This window comes from Tachysurus fulvidraco, chromosome 12 (assembly GCF_022655615.1).
Source record: "Tachysurus fulvidraco isolate hzauxx_2018 chromosome 12, HZAU_PFXX_2.0, whole genome shotgun sequence".
Classification (NCBI taxonomy): domain Eukaryota; kingdom Metazoa; phylum Chordata; class Actinopteri; order Siluriformes; family Bagridae; genus Tachysurus; species Tachysurus fulvidraco.
In genome coordinates, this window is record NC_062529.1 from 12,446,369 (window position 1) to 12,466,081 (window position 19,713).

Here is a 19,713-nt window from a genome sequence, read left to right on the forward strand (position 1 = left end):
TATTTATATAAGTTTTTATAAATCATTAAGGCTTTTAATCAATCCAATTGCTTAGGTAAATTATCTAGTAAAATAGTGCAGTTGTGTCCAGTTGTGCTGTTTTATTTGAGGGACGCAGGGAAATAAAAATAGCATACAGTTACAGTGCAACCGTACATTCTTATATTTTTTATCTATTATCATTAATAGTATTGGATTGTATATAATTTGAAATATATGTGACAATGTTATAGGGGCGGTGCTAGAGGGCGGGGTCAGGGGGCATGTCTTGCCATAGCGACGTCTGAGCGCTTCCGTGTTTACACACCGCGGAGAGGCGGCCGCTGGAATAACACAAGTCAAACGTTCAGCAGCTGGGAAAGTGGTGGCGTATAGGACACCGACTGAATGGTAAAAGGGCTCCAAAATTGACTTTTATACCGGAATGTTTACTCGAAGGGGTTATGGAGACGTCAAGAAATCTACACAGAAAGTTCTGGACCCAAAGAAGGATGTTTTAACCCGCTTGAAGCATCTCCGGTCACTGTTAGGTGAGCTTTGGTGCTGTGACAGACTGCGACTCACTGACAGGACCGTGTTTTAGCTTAGCAGGCTAGCTAGGTGGCTAGGTGTGTGGACGAGTGAGCGAGGGAGAGAGCTAGCCAGCTAGCTAGCTGCATATATATGACAGCAATGAGTCGACGTGCCTTTTGTTTCATTGAATGAAACGGTCTGGTAATCTCAAACAAACAAACAAACAAACAAAAAAGGATAACGCGACCTCTTGACTAGCTTTGCATTAAGGGAGTGTGAATACGTTTGGTGTATATTGCTATTTTTTTATATAACAGCCGGCCAAGTGGCGATGCTAGCCAGAGTCAGGTGTCATTTGGGTTTAATTGTTCTGGCGTTGCTGGCTAGCGTGCTAGCTGTGTAGCTAAGTGTGCAGCGCACTCATTCAGTGAAATTAAAACCCCGCTGTTAATGTTAAATAGCCGTATGTGAAAGTGAGAAAGGGCATGTGGGATAAGTTGGGTTAAATCCAGTCTTTTCCAGTCCTTGCATATGGTCTGGCTTTGAGAGCAGCTTCAGTTTTGTGTGGTAATCTGTCAAAAAAGCGGCTAAAGTTTATTTGGTCCTTCATTCAGATATCAGACAACAATAATGCACAAGACCTGTTTTCATGTGATGAACTGGCTCTAAAAGCTAATGTAATACATCAGATCTGTTAATGCATAACCCTAAACGCTGAGAGCACACAGATCCTTGCAGATCGTAATTACTTTACACATAGGTGTTGTTTGCTTTGCTACAATATCAGTTAAAAAAAGTATTCAAGTCTGATTAGAGTGATATGTAATATAATGATAATAATATAAAGATGTTAAGGCAGATGGTTCCTTCTCATATTGTACAGTTTGCTTCCTGTTGTGTTTTCCTGCTGAGCCACAACCAGAAGCAGTCAAACTGTCCTGCTGACAAGCTAAACAAATCTGCTTTTTATTGCTGCCTCAAACATGTTTAATGTCCTACAAACACAGTCATTCTGAGTGCCTTTTTTTTCTTCTTGAAGTGCCTTTGTTGTAGTATGTAAGTTTAAATACACTTTCCTGGGTTTTGTCCACCTCTTCACTAAACCTGTCTTTGTAATTCATGACAGCTTTTGATATAAATAAATTCACCTTGTATTTTTGTATGCACCAGAATTGAAAACTTCAAATCACATTCACCTTAAATTTGTTATATTAATATTAACTTAAATGACACACATGCATTTTTTTATACAACAAGATAATTAAAAGAGCCCTACTCATGTACAAGATAAAGTGATGATGGCAAATAAGTCAGTCTTGTACTAATTTATCCAGTGTGTTTGCATGCGCTTTGGATAATAGTTATTGGGGATAAACTCTGGTCTACATGAATCAGTCAATATTTGGTTTTCTTTCTACATTTTATATTATCACATCTACATACCTGCCTGTAGTGTGCTGTGGTAATTTTATTTATTTATTTATTTATTTATTTATTTATTTATTTATTTATTTATTTATTTATAAATCATGATCCTGGACTTAATTTAGTGCCATATTTATTTGGGAGAGTTTTTATTTTGCAGGTTTAGTGCTAAATAAAAACCTGTGCTGCAGGATATGCTTGCACACAGATCTTTCACAAAAGGAATATATTAGATTAAAGCCATACATACTGTACACTATACACTCAGATTGTTTGATCTAAAATCCAGATCTAGTTTTAAAAATCTGATTAAGGCTTTAATATATGTAATGCAGTTCATTCTGTCACTTTTTGACATGGCAAAATTTTACTGTTCAAACTCTTATTCTGACTAATATTTGTTAGGTTTATTTGGGGCTATGGCTCATAATAAGGATTAAAGAATACCTTTCTAACAATGGCTAGTTTATATGAGGCCATATGTTTTTGTGCATGCAGATTTGATAAACAGAAGGCACAATATTTTACTTTATTTATTTAATTAATTTATTTTGTGATTTTTATAATTAGTTTTGTGCCTCAGCATGTGTACCTAAGTAAGATATCTTCCACTCCTGATGCACAGCTAGATCCGTGAAGCCCACATCATGGGTGTCAGATCTGCTCATCAGCTTCAGTTCACAATTCAACAATTGTACAGATAAAATCCAGGAAAAAAAATTCCAGTGTAAAAATGACCTATGGTTAAGTTATGGTTGTGGTGAAAGATGCTGTATCCATACCTGGCTTTATTAAATTCTACGCCTCTGATGATTGAGGCAGTGGAAAGATACACATGGGTTCAGCAGGTTTAGTGCCTGTAAGTGATGAGAGCTCTTCTCTACAGCTTACGTTCTGTCTACAAACGCCGAAGCACATTTTCTCCCATGTTCTCAAGCCTATACATACCTGTAGTACACTCTAACTCGAGATAAAGGAGATGTCTCTGAAGATAAGTATGTGGCATTTTTAGGTAATGAAGAATGTTGCAGTTGTCCTGACGGTGTCTTCATGTCAAAGTATTTTGTTCATGCATTAATCTGTTTATTTACTAGTGTAGTTTTCTGTGTTGTTTAAGGTTTTAAACTGCTTTCAGACAAAAAATGTGTTATCAGTCTAAAGCTCAGATGCAACATGGGCAAGTTTCCCTCTGATAAAAACTTTGTGGCGCATAATGTCTGGCAGCTCAATCTTAACACATTACGCTTAGAGAAATGACTTTGAAAAGGAAAAAAAAGATGTTCATTATATATTTTGATTTTATTCAATAAGTTAGCCTAATTATGATTATTTTTCATAATCATAGGTGACGTTTGTCTATATTAAAGCCCAGTAGATCGTTTCAAAACTTTCAGACGCAGAAAATGTTTCAGGCAGAAGTCACTGGTCATGATGCCAAGGCATCTGTGTCCACTATTATGTGATTGATAAAACTGTGTCCACTATTATGTGACAGCGGATGTGCACAGAATTGCAGCTACAACAAATTTTTACTTATGCAGTTGACTATCAATGTATTTATTTATTGTTTCTTTTACTAAATATGGTGTATTCGGTGTTGTCGTAGGTCGAGCAGTTTCGAGCTCAGCTTGTTGAAAGCAGCTAAAAAGATTTGGCTATAGCTTTGCATGGCTATTTTTGCATGTGTTTTTAAGAAAGTATTGACCGATTAAGTCTTGGAAGGCTAATCATCTGATTACTTTAACTTTGTTGGATATAATTGGATGTAACAAGTATTAAGTGTATTTTTGAACAGTCTGGATAACAGTCTGGATAATGCCATGTTTAGACACGTGTCTAATGTATTCATTGTCATTTTTGGTTTTAAAGGCTTTTTTCATTTCTACTCCTCTGGATTTCTTGCTTTGGAATACCAGATTCACCAGAATCACGTTCAGACGGATATTTATCAGTGTCTGTTTTTATGCATATTACCAAACAGTACATAAAAATTCTCAGTCAAACAGTTCTGTTGTTTACAAAAGAGAAATGTAGAGTCATTGATGTGCTGAAGTTTTCTCTAAGGAACTGTTTATTTTTGGAAGGAGAGTTTTGTATTGATTAGTAAGAACTAAGACAGTGTTCAGGAGAGAGGAGTTTACACTTTTTTGCTTACTCTGTGACAAGACAAGCTGTGCTTTTGTCAGACTAATGCTGCATTGTTTTACCTCAGTAGTGGAAAGTCGGAGCTGAGTGATGTCGTTTTTGACCTCTGTGTGTTCTAGCTATAAAGTGGGAAAACTCAAGAACACATGCATGATCTTTTGTTAGCAACAAGCTTCCTCCTGTAAATTTGTCTTTTTTTTTTATTATTATTGTTCTAAAGCACACAGTGTATATGGTATAACTCAGTTGAAAAGGAAGTTAAGTTTCTGCTATATTTGCTGCTGAGCAGTCATGTTGGTTTGATGTCACTTGCTGAACTCAGAGGTGAGGAGACCCTGAGATCTAGAGATCCTGAGTCGAATTACTGAGGTTCTTTGGTTTCTTTGGTGTAGTTGAAGGTTAGGTTATGACCTTAAGTTATGCTGTATTCAGCTGAAGTAGAGAAAAAGGAGAGTCTGATGACCAACTGACTTTATTCCAGCTGAGATAATGTAAGTGCTAACTTTTGCAGACATTCATTCGCATTACATGAAACTAATAAACAGTTAAATATTATAATTCTTGGCAGAATGTTGTGGTATAGCAGAACAACACAGTATTTTTCTGTAACAGAACCTGTTATAGTATTCCTTTTTATTGCTTTCTGACATTTGGAGTGGGTGGCTTGTCTGTGTTGACCTTGCTCATAACATTGTCAGGTTTTTTCAGTGTTAGTTTGTGTTTCTGTGCCAGTTGTGTTGATAAAATTTCTCCTCAGTAAATTTTGACATTAAAACTAATTAAACATTACTGTTGATCGATTCTGCATATCAGTGCTGACCATCATGAATATTGTGGCAGTCACAAGACACAACTGTTTATATTTGTTTTTCTATTTATCATGTATTTTTAAAACGGATAATTTATTTATTTTAATTTAATTCATTTTATTAAAGGTCTCCTGTTTGGCTGTAGTCATGCTTGTCGTATCAGTGTGTGTTCTGCTGACTCCTGGTTCAATGTCAAGTCTAGTAATCAACGCTCACAGATGGCTCCACGGCCATCATATCTCACCATGTTGTTTTTGTCCGTATGCATCACGCTAGATAAGACAGGTCTGCTTAACCTTTTAGGTTCTACATTTCACTCTTGCACCACTCCAGACTTACAGAGTGCTGTGCTTTCATAATACTGAGGATTTCCTCCCATTGGCTGCTTCCTGTACAGATAGGAAGTGAGGATGAGTGATGGGGTGTTGGATGTTAAGACCTCCTTTCCCTTTTTCTTTTCTTTCTACATTCACATGTCATTAATTTCCTTGAACCTTGTGCTGCCCCCCCCCTTTTTTTGCTTTTAAAAATCACATTTGCAGCATGAGTAAGTATTATGCCTTGTTTTCTGTAATTATAGTTACATGAAGCTTGACAGTTGTAGTTCTCTTGAATAATATGTGTGTATACACCCAGGGGTTACATTTTGCTCCACCTTTTAAAGATATTGATTGGGGTGTGTGTGTGTGTGTGTGTGTGTTGAACTCAGTTGGGCTTGGCTGTATTTGGTAATTACTGGAGCACCTGATCACACACAGCCTGTCTACCTCACCCTTCTGTTATGGGAACAAAGACAACAGCGAGCACAACATTTTGTTTCCAGTGTACAGCTGGGGTGTGTGTGTTATGCTTTTGCTAAGACATGACTACTGTCTGTTAAATTTACTTGAAATTACTTTCTTGATTGCAATGAAACTCCTAGATCCAGGTATTAAACGGTAGATGAAGTGTGTGTAAGAGCTTAGTAGCTGTGCATGTCTGTATCCAGGCTTACACTGTACCATCCTGTATGATTTTGATGCTATCACTTATGAATCATATGGTGCTTGTTTCAGTGTGAGAGAGTAACGTCCAATAAATGTGTTTGCCCAAGCTGTTGGATGATTTCAGATGTCAGAGAATGAAATAACGTAGTGTGTGTATTCTGGGTCAGATTCTGATTCACAAGTCTAGTGCAGTTTTCTGTTGCTTATTTGAATGACGCGCTGCGTTAACACATTAGCACCAGCAGTTAAAGCCAATCTGTGACTTTTCAACCATTAACACTGGGACTCTAAGGCCTGATTTTATCCTTCTGATTATGTCAGGGTGTCATGTGGCCTCTGACATAGGGGCTGACATTCTTTCAATGACATACTTTCATTGAAATTAATTTATTATTATTATAGAAGGAAACATGACAAGTTTAATACAAAAATGTTTTGTCTGTTATATATATATATATATATATATATATATATATATATATATATAATAAAATTCTTTCTCAGCCTTTATTTGCTAAGGAGTAAGGGCCTTGTTGAGGGCAACATCGGGAAAGTGACAGCATTGGTGCTTGAACCCCTAAACTTTTGATTAGTAACTCCGGAGCCTTAACCATTTGAGCCACCATTTGCCCTTGGCTTGTATGGCATTTATTTAAACCCACACATGATTTACTATTTGAAATCAATCATGACAAATGATTTCCAGGAGAGTAGGGAAGGGTGGGATATTCTCAGATGTGCAGTCAGGAGCTGCTGGCTGGAAGTGACATTGTAAAATCTTAGCTGTATTATAAGGTTTTAGGTGATTATACAGTAAAACTTCTTTTTCCAATGTCCACATGGCGACCAGCAAGGCTTCCATGTGGTGTTGGTTAATGTTGGAGAATTCAGGATATCTGTGCAAATCATTTCACACTTGCATGTCGATTGAGGGCTGGATTTGTGCTAAACTCCGCTTTCTCACCTCTAGGGTTGAGGGTTAAATTTCCATCTCTGCAGTGTGTTCATAAAGTTTGTAGGCTTTCCCTGTGCTTTAGGGGTTTCCTCCAGGTACTCCGGTTTCCTCCTACAATCCAAAAACATGTGCTGTAGTGTGTGAACAGGGTTAGTGTGTGTAATTGTGCCCTTGTGATCCAAGTCCCCTGGGATAGACTCCATGATCCCTGCTACCCTGTGTACAATTTTTTTTAGGTTTTTAATTAAACTAATGCACAATGTTAAATTCAGACCTATGCAGAATGTATAAAGGTAGAAATGACCTTTTTATTATAATTGCACAAATCTACATGAACATTTTGGAAACAAACATTAACACCATTGTCAGAAGTAAATGAGTGACAATAGCTGTATTCACATTCACTTAAAAATAATGCATGTTGCCGTGTTTTTTTCCTCATTTTTTTGTTGAGCTGATGATAGTAAATGCGACTTGGTCAGAACTCCTCATTTATGACCTCCTTGGGGGTTTTTACACCTGGTCACTTTATGCGTTTTCTGTGATCCGATAGCTATCCGATGGTAAAAAGACCAGGTGTAAATGCCCTCCGAAACGGTTTCGAGATGGATATAAATCCGATCGCACAAACCACTTCAGGAGGTGGTCTGGGACGCATTTCAGATGAAACTGGACAGGTGTAAATGCATGTGGTTGTTCAAGCCACATACGTCAGCACTATACTCCTCCCAAACAGAAGTACGTCACTCGCAGGTGACTCGCGAGTCGTGCATCGTGCCAGAAACAAATATGTTTTCCCACCAGCGCTGGCTCCGATCTTTCACCCAGTTGTCTCATTTGGTCTTAAAATGCACTGCTGCTGCCAGCGAAAATGCAGCATACACCAAAGCGTGTTCCATTTCAATTATCCTGGAAATGAGGTAAAATATATTTGCATATTGGGCGGGAGTAGAAAGATCAGATCGATATCCGATTCACCAAGACGCATTTATGTGGCCTAATGTAAATGGAACAGTTCTAACAAATCAGATAGCTATCGGATCAGAGAAAACACATGAAGGGACCAGGTGTAAAAAGGCCCTCTTGACAATAAAGTGGGAAAACACCAACACCTTCATATTTGTCTTTGTAATGTAATGTGTACATTTACCTTCTCAAAACAGCAAAGTGCATATTCTTTGTTATAGATGATAAAAACCTGTGTCAATATGTTGATTCATCTGAATCTGCTTACTCATTTCAGAAGATGTTTTCTCTCTCAAACTCAAAGACTTACTTCAAGACCAAGCTCTGTGTTGTTGTTTTATGTAGCACCATGATCCTGCAGAAACGTGGTTTCATTTCACCGTGTTCTGCGTCAGCTATATCAAGGTTCAAGGTTCTTTATTGTCAATGCCACCATATGTGTTGACATACAGAGGAATCGAAATATCGTTTCTCTTCTCTCTTATCAAGTGTTTATATTGTCAATGCGATATAGAGAGTTTGTGTAAGGATATCAGCAGTTGGTGCTGTATAGGAACAGATTTGTATAGTGGTAACAACAGTGTACTTGTAATAAATAGACATATATAAACCGAGTGAATATATCTCATAAATCTGAATGAGACGGTTTAAAATGACAATTAAAGCTACTTGACTTGATTTGTTTGGTTTGTGCAACTAGTTATTAAAATCCAAACAAATTACAATATAGCATGTAAAAGTTAAGCTTACACTGGCTTTCTAAATCACATGATGCACACAAATTTGCTATATTTTGTTTTGTATAATAGAAGTTAGACCTCCGTCTTGCTCTGAGCAAAGTTATTTGAACGCACCCGACATTGTAATTACGACTTCCCAACTTCCCATAAATGGGAACTCCTCATGAGGACCTGAAGGCTCTGTTACTCTGTGTCTTCTCTGAAATTTTAGTGCATATCATTGCTCAGTCAGAGCCTCTGCACCACCGCCGCCTGTTTGTCATTTTCAGACGAAGGTAATTATTAATGGTATTGACATTTAACTCTGGCTAGTCGCTCAGCATGAGAATCTACACCATGGGGCACTTTCACTGTGTGAGCACCTTTGTAATGTGATTGCCACCTCCATAGTGGGTTTAGTTATAGATGCTGTGTCTCTCATCCAAGCTTAAGAGTGCCTCCATTCCTTTCCCCCAGCCAGCCAATACATCTTGGCGTAAAATACATCTTAGGGAGCATTCATATAGTCTTACAGCAGCTGGCGAAGATGTGGACTATTAAGACGGCTCATTAGTTTTGAAAAATGAAAAGCATTATTGTGAGCCAGGCGAGGTGTTGCAGTACATACTCCGCATTCAAAACTGTTTGCAACTGATCAACATCCTGATGCACTAAATTACTTACTTTGTACTATTTTTGTAACTTTATACTTATGTCAAACATTGAAAAGTTTATTGTAATGTCAAACATTTGATTTTGCTTTGTTAGCATGTAAAAGAAACTTTTTAGCAAGACTTCTGCAGTATATGTTGTTTTAAAATGTTGTTGTGAAGGCTTGGTCACCTGTTTCATGCAGCCTATCTACAGCTCTGAGTATTTCCATCACATTTGCATTTGTCGTTTGAATGTCTGGCTTGTCAATGCAAATGACTAAATGACCTGTTAGAAAAAAAGAGGCTCCATCACATGTTCCAGTGTAAAAGTATTAAAGTTGAATTTCATCTCTAGCAGGTGAGATGTTTTCTCAAACTCAAATTGGAAAAACAGACTTTAATTTTGTTAGTTATGTCTGCAAATTGAAAGTGTTTTGTGCTGTATAATACTGTATAATACATGTGTATATAATTACTTCAAACATATTGTTGCAATGCTTCAAAATAAGAAGGTGAAGTTAATACTAAACCAACCGAACCAATCAAAATATTCCTAAGAAATAAGGGAGTAAGTGAAAAGTGACAGAAAAATGCATATTACATAAAGGTTATTTAAACACAGGATGGTGTTTGTTGATTAGGTGTGTTTGCCCTGCCATAGTGTTAGCTGAAACAACACAACCCATAATCCTCTGCCTCCCCTCCCATTAAAGCCCCAGCAAAATGACCCAAATCACTCAGCCTGGTGATTGTGTCATGTAAATAAACCAGCTATATTTTAGAGTGCCATGAGAATTTCACACTAATGCTAGTGGCACAAATGTTATCTGATTCAAGGGCACACGCTACTGTAAGTGCGACTACAATAAAACAGCCCTGTGTTGTTTACAATGCAGACCTCCACAATATCACTTACTCTCGTATTAGTATCAGTACTGAATTATGTATACAGAGCGCAGAGCTACAGCTTTGTATCTTTGTTAGATAACTTACAAGACCTACATGTTTAAAAAGCTGTCTTTTTAAAGTTTAGGGTGAATTTTACATAGTACTGTATTTCTATATTGCATGTTTATTTTAGAGGTTTCTAATTTTGAGGAAAAAATTTGCATCCCAAATTGCATACTTAAGCCTTACCCTACATCATTTTGTAGCATAAATAGAGTGACTGTTATTACTTTATTTGCATACTAACATTCATACACTAGACACGACAGTGCAGAGTATAAGTGCATGGTGTGCATTACATTATTTGGGACATAGTTCTAGACTACAGGAGCTTTTATCAAGCTTTTGCATGTGTGACTTCTTTTCTCTGCTTTGTTATTGTTCTTTTAACAGTCTTGTTTTTCCCTTGAGTTTGTCTAAACAGTACAAATCATTCATCGAAAAAGGTGCAGCATCTGTCATTAATGTCGCTGTTGTCTCTGATGCTCACTCACTCTGCTCATTCGTAAGAGAAGGGGTTGGGCAGCTAGAGATTAGAAAGCACATTTTTATCTTGTTCTTTTCTAAATGTAAATGTTTTAGATTTTGTATATGGTTAAAACAATTTAGATCCTAAAGTATCTTATCTAAAGCATTGAAAACGATGAACTGTCACTTATGAGCCATGCAGATTAAAGGGTTCAAGGTGAAAGGCCCTCTCGTTTTGTTAAGCATGGTTTATTTTATTTATTATTTTTTACTATTTATTGAAATTGATCAAAGAGTGAACATGTACTGTCTGTACGACTCTGTGCTCTTCAGGTGTGATATTTTCAGGCCCATTGTGAAAAGGTCTGAGGTGGTACAGTACCAGTTAGGTGGCATTCAGAAGCTGTAAGGAGTGCCGTATCTGATGTTCTCGTTATAACGACAGCTTTTATTATGGCTAGAGAATAGGCAGAGCATTAGCAGTATAGGGAGTGGTGTAGAGTGATCAGGCCTGTTCCCAGATAACATTTTAAATGCAATGCCTAACTTCACCTTCTGTTATGCTAAGCAGCTAAAATATCTTAGGCCAGTTAGATGTAAAATGGATTTGGATATTTGTTGTCTCTTACATGGGTACGAGAGGTGAGAGTTTTAACTCCAGCTTAAAGGACCTTGTCGTGTCTTCTGTGGTAATATTGTAGGACCATTACATTTTTCCCATTACTTTATAGTTTGAACAGTGTCTGTGGAAATCTGCAAATGGTAATGTTCTACGAGTTAGTTGATATTAGCAGAACAGCTAGTTAGTGTTAGTGCACATATGTAATTGCGGCATAATTTGCAGGAACATAGAGATTTAAACCTGAACTCAGGCTTGAGGCTCAGTGTAGACATGAGAATGTTAGCAGTCCAGTAACAAATATAACCTGAAATATCAATTCAAAGAATTGTTTGTAGTTCAACAAAATACTGAAGGTTAAACTGGGTCATACAGTGACAAAACTGGTATGAAACTGAAGACCAACAAGCTCAAGAGCATACAGAAACTACATATGAGAAAGCACATGTGTAATTATGTATTTAGAGTGTACACATTGAAATACACAGAAGTTTGGCAGACATGTGGAGTGAGTGTAAATGTGTGTGTTAGTGTAAGGAGCTGACGTAGTAGTCAGTAGTGCATGGTCCTGGTGGCTGTGTGGGCATGTCTACTGATGGAACAAATTTGAGCAAAATTTAACTTTACACAAATTTGGTGCGACTTGCTGCAGCAACTGCCACTGGGAGTAAAGACAGTAGAGAGCACATGATTTGTGGAAAAGGGCACAAACTGCTTCTCTTTCATCTCACAGATAAATTGCTGAATTTTACAAAGAAATACTGATTCTTCTTCCTGAATGTTTCATTTTAGCAACAAGAAAACAAATTTGAATTGCTAGTTACTTCTAACACTGATATTATTACTTTACATGACTGTAAAGACACGTTCCAGGCCTTAGCCATTGATACAATGTGTGATGAGGTACTGTACAGGATTTCACTCTGAGCCAAATATCAAACAAACCAAAACCAACCTTTCATGAGTTCTTAAAGAGTTTGTATTTAGATGTTAACAAGATGATTTAAAAAAAAAAGACAATTAATTTGCGTGTGTGTGTCTGTGTGTGTCTTTGTGTGTCTGTGTCTTTGTGTGTCTGTGTGTGTGTGTGTGTGTGCACGAGAGTGTGAGAGAGCATGTGTGTGTGTGGGGGGGACAACAGGTTCTGGGAGACTGAATGAGTAGATTATTCGATAGTAAAAGTGTTGAGAGAGCTATTTTGCATAACTCTGCACCACTTTAAGTTTAAACATCACTCATACCAAAAGCTGTATTTTTGTGACTGTCACTAGCAAGTGCAGGTTATTTTTTCTTTTTCAGCTTGTTGAACCTACTTGTCCTCCAGGCGACTCAGTGATCTGTCCAGTTGTGCTCCAGGTGCCACAGTAATGAACAGAGAAGAACATCACGACTTTCCTCTTTTACACCTGTAGCATGCTGATTAGGAAGCTACAAGTCATGTCACTATTTAGCCAAGGCATAACAGTGCTGTTATTGTTCTCAAGGAGAAAGTGCAAATCAAGCCTGATCTTCCTGCTTTTACATTCATGCTTGTTAGTGTCCTGAATAAATCATGATCAAGTATTTTTTATAGTCAAGCTTTATTGTCATTTTTTCATTACAGTCAAGTGTTGAGTGAAATATAGTTCTCTTGAAACACTGCTGCTACGTTTAGATCCGAGTAACAACAATAAAAAAAACAATAGTTATAGAAAATAAGCCTTGCAAAGCAGCAGCGTCTAAACACTCAATTTCTTTTTTTTGTGTGTGTAATGTGTAAATTCTTTCAGGGAAAATGTAAGATCACATGACTTATATATGTCTTATAATAGTATAATAAACTGACTGCCAGAACTGTCTTACAGATTATTTGCTGGTATCAGAACTTGTTTGTTGAGGTGTGTGTGCATACGTGCTTAACACCAGTTTCCTCTTCTGACAAATTCACAAGGAGACAATATCAAAATTGTATTTAAATTTTATTTTTCTCTTTGCAGGGAATTTTTTTTTTCTGTTCCCTATTTTAAATCACACTAAAACAGAAAGTTAAACTCTACACAAGCACTAATGCTTTTCATTGCTAACCTGCAGAAAATGTGTTGAAGTGAATTTCACGTTCATAGCTGTGTGGATGTCGTGCCGCACTGAAATGCAGTTACTTTTCAGTCAGAGCTGTATTGTCTGCAAAAGGACAAGGGAAGAAAGGCCATGAAGCTTTTCCAGGCGTTTCTGTAATCCTTCTACATTGGTTGATGAATCCCACTAAAACATGCTAAGTGTGTAAATAAGAGTAAAAATATAAATAATCTTGCTGTCGGTTTTTAAAGACAGCATCATGTTGTAATCGCGTTTTGTCCTTGCAACACAAGAATGTGTGTGTTTAGTGAACACAATGTTATTAAAGCACACAGACAATAGCTGCCTGATCTTCCTCAAACTCCTTTTGTTTTTAGATTTAGGAGTATTGTAAGAAAAGTTAAGCAAAAAACCCTGTAATTAACGAAAGATCAGGTTTGCACTTGTTCATTAATCCTCAGTAAGCATGTCATCACTGTCAGGTCACGCTGGATCTGGTGTTCCAGGATCACAGGATGTAAGACTGTGCACTGCAGGATCAGGATAACAATCAATAACTAGAATGTACATATCCTGAAGAAAATGTGAATGTGCTTGCACGTGGCAAATCTGGGCACCCGGTTTCTAGGGTGAAATTTTAGGAATTTCCCTTTCAAGTCTATGGGACTTTTTTGGCTGCTTTTTCGTCCGCTGTGCAAACATCGTTGATTGGATTGCTTATAAAAGTCATAGCACAACTCTCCTCAATGAGCCGGTCAATTTGACACCTCATTAATGGGTCTAGGATAAAAGCTGCGGGACAAGTTAGGTGCCGAAATTTTGTCCGGAAGAAGAATATCTCAGTATGCAAGATAACAAGAATGATGCTTCGCAAGTATAAAAACCTGATGAAATCCAGACATTTTAAAGGCCACCCAAGTGCTCAGGGACCCGGCATAGAGTGTGCAATGACTTTGCTATTGATATTCAACAAGAAAATAAGCAAAAGAAAATCCTTTTTTTTTTTTAAGAACAGACTTTTTTTTTTTAACGAAATAATTTTAAAGGCCAAATTTACTAAATATTTCTTTGTATAAAGAAATATTTGTATTGGTTTTAAAACAGTTTTATTTGAAACTGATAAGAATGGAAATTGTGTATGATCAGAGATGTGAACTATTTTTTCTGAGCTAGTTAATGTTTCTAAACTGAACACTGGATAGAAAAACACAGCTGTATTAAACGTCCACATCTGTTTGAAACTGAGCTGACAAATCTGAATCCTTTCTATTTCACACTTTCAAACACAACTGGCTCTAAATATACCTGAAGCTTAGTGTGTAATTGTTTAGTAGTGTGTTTTGTTTTTTTAAACAATCAGCATTTTTTCCTGTACCATCAGCATCTTTATAACTGTTTCCCCAACGACTGGTTGAACACATTGCCTCAAGTCACATATTCTACTGCTAAATGACTCTAATGTTTACCTTCTTGTGAAGCTTCATACTGTTTTTTCATGTTTTCATTCATATCACACTCTATCAGATTCAGAACAAGAAATTTGAATGAAGACCATTTGTGTTGACACATTGTGTGTGTGTGTGTGGGGGGGGGTGAGCATGAGTGCGGGGTAAGAGAAAGATGAAAACATGAGAGAGAGAAGAGAAAGTTATTAGAGGAGAGAGAGTGTGGGTAAAAGTGAATGATGTAAAACAGCTTTTTGAATCCGCTGACCGTTCCAGTTACGCAGTTATCTGCATTATCGATTTGAAGATGGACATAAAATAAACGGTATGTTTGCTAGTGTGACAATAGAGGAATGTGTGTGCACGGGGCCCAGAGATAAACTGGCATCCCATCCAATGTATGTTCTTGCCTCTTGACCCACACACAGATCCCACTATTCCCACTGGAGAGGATCCTGGAGCTGTGTCATGATATCACTGCAACATTACTCTAGGAAATACAGTATAATGGAAAAGCCAGAAATTGGTCTAATAAACCACCATCTAGGGCACATATTTAAATACAGTCGATACAAATTTGCTTTGCCTGGAGCATGGATTAAACTTATTTTGAACTAGAAATGCAAAATCTTAACTATGATGTCAGGAATCATTTGTGCATGTCCTCTTTCCTTGCACATGTCTGACAAACGGTGGTTGATGTATTGCTTCCTGCACATTTTTGTTCCAGTTAAATGACTTTGTTAATAGCTGATATTCATTACATTTTCTCTTGCCTCCTACATCAAGAAGCAACCAAACTGAGGCTGGCACTGTGTTTGAATTGTATCATTGGAGCAACACAGAATCTCTCAGTTTGTCTCCCGTTCAAACGGCACTCGTATCAAGTTAATGCAGTCTACTGTTGAAATCTTCTGCTCAAAACCCTGCAGTGTTCTTACACCATCAATTGACTTGGAGAGGAAACATACGAGCTATTGAAATTAGAGCAATAGAACCTTCCTCATGAGTTAAATGTTTAATGATGGATGTCTCTTCATCTCAGGAGGTTATCATTGCCAGCTCTCACCTCTCCATCTACTGTATAAACAATTCATATCTTTCTCTGAAGATATGACTGCTGCTGCTGGGCTCAACATAATTTTCAGGAAGAATGTGAACACAATGAGGAGTGTTGAAACAGGAGCATGTGAGGCATTATGAAAAGAGCTCCACCCATTAGATTATTTCTGCTCTGCTGTTGGCGTGTCTGTCTGCTTCCTGTTCAGCGGTTTCGTTTCTGTTCTCAATTTATATTCCAGTTATAGTGTAGAATTCAGCGTCAGTTCAGCGATCGAGGTGTCGCAGTGATATCATTTTAAAAATGACTTTTATTTGCAGAGTAATTTGCTGGAGCTGAGTGATTGCCACTGAGATACTTGTAGTTGAGAATGAGAGAGACCAAAAATATGCCCATTGCCATTAAATGCAAATTTAAAAATGGGTTTTAAAACATTTACATTTTTTGAGCCTAGAAATAGCTTTCAGATTCTGTATCATAGTACTTTATTCACTGGGTGTCTCCCAAAGGTTGATTAGGTGGGATGTCAGCAGTATATTTCAGCCATCAAATCTGTTTCTCATAATTATTTGCCATGTCTTCTCATTCCCTTGGAAATCAGGCCAGAGCTTATGTATCATTTGGCTCATATTGTTGGAGCGTCGAGCAGTTAGTATAGGCTTTGTGTGGACTATTGCCCGCTGTTATTACACAGTTTTCCACAAAGTGGTACAAATACACAAATGTTATAATAACAGTGTTTCTCACACTTCAGTAATCTATTTCACTGAGTGCAGGTGTACTGAAAGACACGTAAGAAATGTAAAAGTTGCATCTGGCTTATTCGTTTGAGTGATCAGAGTGATGCAGGGCGAAAGGAGAGAGAGAAAGAGATAGTGAGAAAGAAAAGGAGCGTGAGATAAGAAGGAGCAATTTAGAGAGTAAGAGATGAAGGGGATGGAGAGGAGAAAAAAGAGAGAGGAGGGAGGTTTTTGGGAGAGAAAGGTGATGAGAATATTAGGTGATGAGTAAAATAATCTTCTTTCTTGTTTGTGTTTGGATATTTAGACTGAGAGTTTGGTTACTAGCCAGTAATATCCTAATGTAAGACAGTAAGAAACTGCAGTAGTCTGCTCATGTTCACACTAAAGGTACACTCTTTCAGAGGAGCTCCTAATATTTGTAGTCTGTCATTTTCCATTCACTTTTTGGATAGAGTTATCACAATAAGCACAAACCATCACTGACAAAAATATGGCTGGTCTCCTAGAATAGAATGTTTTATCATTCATTCATTCATTCATTATCTACCGCTTATCTGAACTTCTCGTTCACGGGGAGCCTGTGCCAATCTCAGGTGTCATCGGGCATCAAGGCAGGATACACCCTGGACGGAGTGCCAACCCATCGCAGGGCACACACACACACTCATTCACTCAAGCAATCACACACTACGGACAATTTTCCAGATATGCCAATCAAACTACCATGCATGTCTTTGGACTGGGGGAGGAAACCGGAGTACCTGGAGGAAACCCCTGAGGCACGTGGAGAACATGCAAACTCCACACACACAAGGCGGAGGCGGGAATCGAACCCCCAACCCTGGAGGTGTGAGGCAAGCGTGCTAACCACTAAGCCACCGTGCCCCCAGAATGTTTTATTAAACCAATAAAATAACACAATTTTTTATGACTATTCCACACTTACAGTATAATAGACACAACACAGAGCTAGACACAGGGTGCTAGATTAAGTTTAATAAAAAAAATACAATCAGTGGCAATGCTTATTACCTGAGAAAAATCTTTGATGGTTTCAGGATGAGTTGGAAATCCTGTAATTGGAAGTCAAATCTCAAAAAAAAAGCATCTGTGTTTGGGTCGATGGAAACTTGGAAATAGCCGTTGTGCAGACTCACTGACATGAACCAGACTTGTGTTTGCACAGTAAGAGTTACATCTGCCAGCTTAACATCAGCAGACAAAGTGCTCTGAAGAACCAGTTCAACTCACTCTAAATATAGCATTGAGTGGAATCCCCTGCACTACTTCTGAGCAGGAAAGTGCATTTAGTAGAAGTCTTTGTGGGATCTACAATCTGCGATGCCAATCACATGCCTCTGTCCAAGAAGGAACAGAAATGCATTGCATTTCACATTTGTATACTAGTGCGATTGCAGCACTGTTATAGAGGAAGTGCCGTCATTGAAGTCAACAATATAATCAGCATTTTTCTCATTTTATGTCCGCGGCACACCAGTGGTACATTAATCTTTTTAGTGTGATCGCGGTTTAGATGGTCATCGTGATCATGCTGAGCTGTTGAGACCTGAACATCCTTAGGTTTTCTGATCAAGCGTTTGCACTATTAAACATTTAACATCCACACCCATGTTGGGGTTGGTCCTGCTCATGGTTCCAGATCTCATCAGTCTGTTCAGGTTCAGATAATAGCAGGCTGCACAACATTGTCCTTTGTGTACTCTACATGCTCAGGCAACGTTTCTGCGATTCATTTTAATCCTTTGCTGTACAAAGGGATCAGGCACAGCAAACAACAAATACTTTAGATTCAGTTTGTGTTTTCCACCGCTGTGACAAACATAAGAATAATTATTAATAATAAATACATATAAAAAAAACAAAGACTTCCTGGCTCTTGTTCAACCATCTGCAATTTGCTTTAGATTATTGAAAAGTAACACGACTTTTCTTATCGCAGTTTAGAAAAGTGTATTGTTCTATTCTAACACTGCTGTGACAAAGAAATAGGAATAACATTTTATTTATTTATTTTTGTAGTCTTTTTCATTTTAACACATTCATTCTTATAGTTTGAACATCCTTTACTCTATTTTTTTTTTATCCTTGCGTAAGAGTATCATAACACAGGGGCGATTATATAGTGGGATTAATATTTGTAGAGAACTTTCAAAAAGCTTCATCTTTATAGGTTTTCTTAATGATCCTGAGAATATCATGTTCAGTTGATGGATAACGATGGAGACTAAACCATTAAATAGTATTAGTGTTATTTTATCAGATTTTCTAGGGTTAGGCTTAGTGTCAAGTCATGTAAATTAGGACTTCAAGAACACGTTATTGAGCAGGGGATAACTTCAATTGGATGTTATATATACACTGATTAGATAAAAAAAAAACAACCCTGATTCTTTCAACACACACAGCAATGCATGACGGTATAATTGCACAAATCCAGTCTCGGTCAGATAAGGATGAGTTCCGTTTTGAGTCCGGTTCCTCTCAAAGTGTCATCATGTCATCGCAGGGAGTTTTTCCTTGCTATATATAAAAAAAAAAAACATGTTGAAATTGCTCGAATGTTTTGCAGCTTGTGACTGTTTGCATAACCATTTGTTCTTTACTATTTTTTACAGATTTCACTGAAAGGCAAGAACTGAAGACTTTCTTCGAGACTAACTGCTCACAGATTTTTTTTATCTTCTATGAAAATTTTGTTACACTGGAAAGTAACTTGAAACAAAAAGGTAAGTTTTGTGTTAACATCATTTGAATGTCTTTTGTGCTTTCAACAGCTTAGCTCTCTGCTGCATGTTGCATTTAGATGTGCAATTTAGTAGGCATTTTAGCATCATGTTACAGACCTAGAAAGCTTTTATCTGATCTGGAGCATCATATCAGTCCGAACTATCAGATGTTACAAGGAACTCTTATTCGAAGAAAATACAGAACAGATCTATGGAATTGATCAAACATGAAAGTAATAAGACATCTGAAACATAATGTTGAGGCGTTAACTGTAGTATACACTTATTTAATTACTTACTTACTTACTTACTTACTTCATTAGGAATACCATAGTAATATTTGTTAGGGCATCCCTTTACTTTCATAATGGCTTCAATTCTTCATGTCATTCATGGATTCCACAAGATATTCTTTTTCTACCACATCCCAAAGGTGTTCTACTGGATTTAGATCTGG

General features: G+C 37.4%; 1 protein-coding gene across 6 annotated transcripts in view; it reads left to right on the plus strand.

Moving 5' to 3' along the window:
* Positions 1 to 290: 290 nt before the first annotated feature.
* ralgapa2 (Ral GTPase activating protein catalytic subunit alpha 2) overlaps positions 291 to 19,713 on the plus strand; it is a 90,422-nt gene continuing 70,999 nt past the window's right edge. For 3 of the 6 annotated variants that reach the window (XM_047821739.1, XM_047821742.1, XM_047821741.1), the window contains exons 1-2: positions 293 to 530; positions 19,146 to 19,256. In XM_047821739.1, the coding sequence (XP_047677695.1) occupies positions 425 to 530; positions 19,146 to 19,256 (217 nt within the window). In that variant the 5' untranslated portion in view covers positions 293 to 424. Of the gene's footprint in view, positions 531 to 19,145; positions 19,257 to 19,713 lie in introns of all 6 variants that reach the window. The other 3 variants (XM_047821743.1, XM_047821738.1, XM_047821740.1) reach the window with 2 other exon arrangements.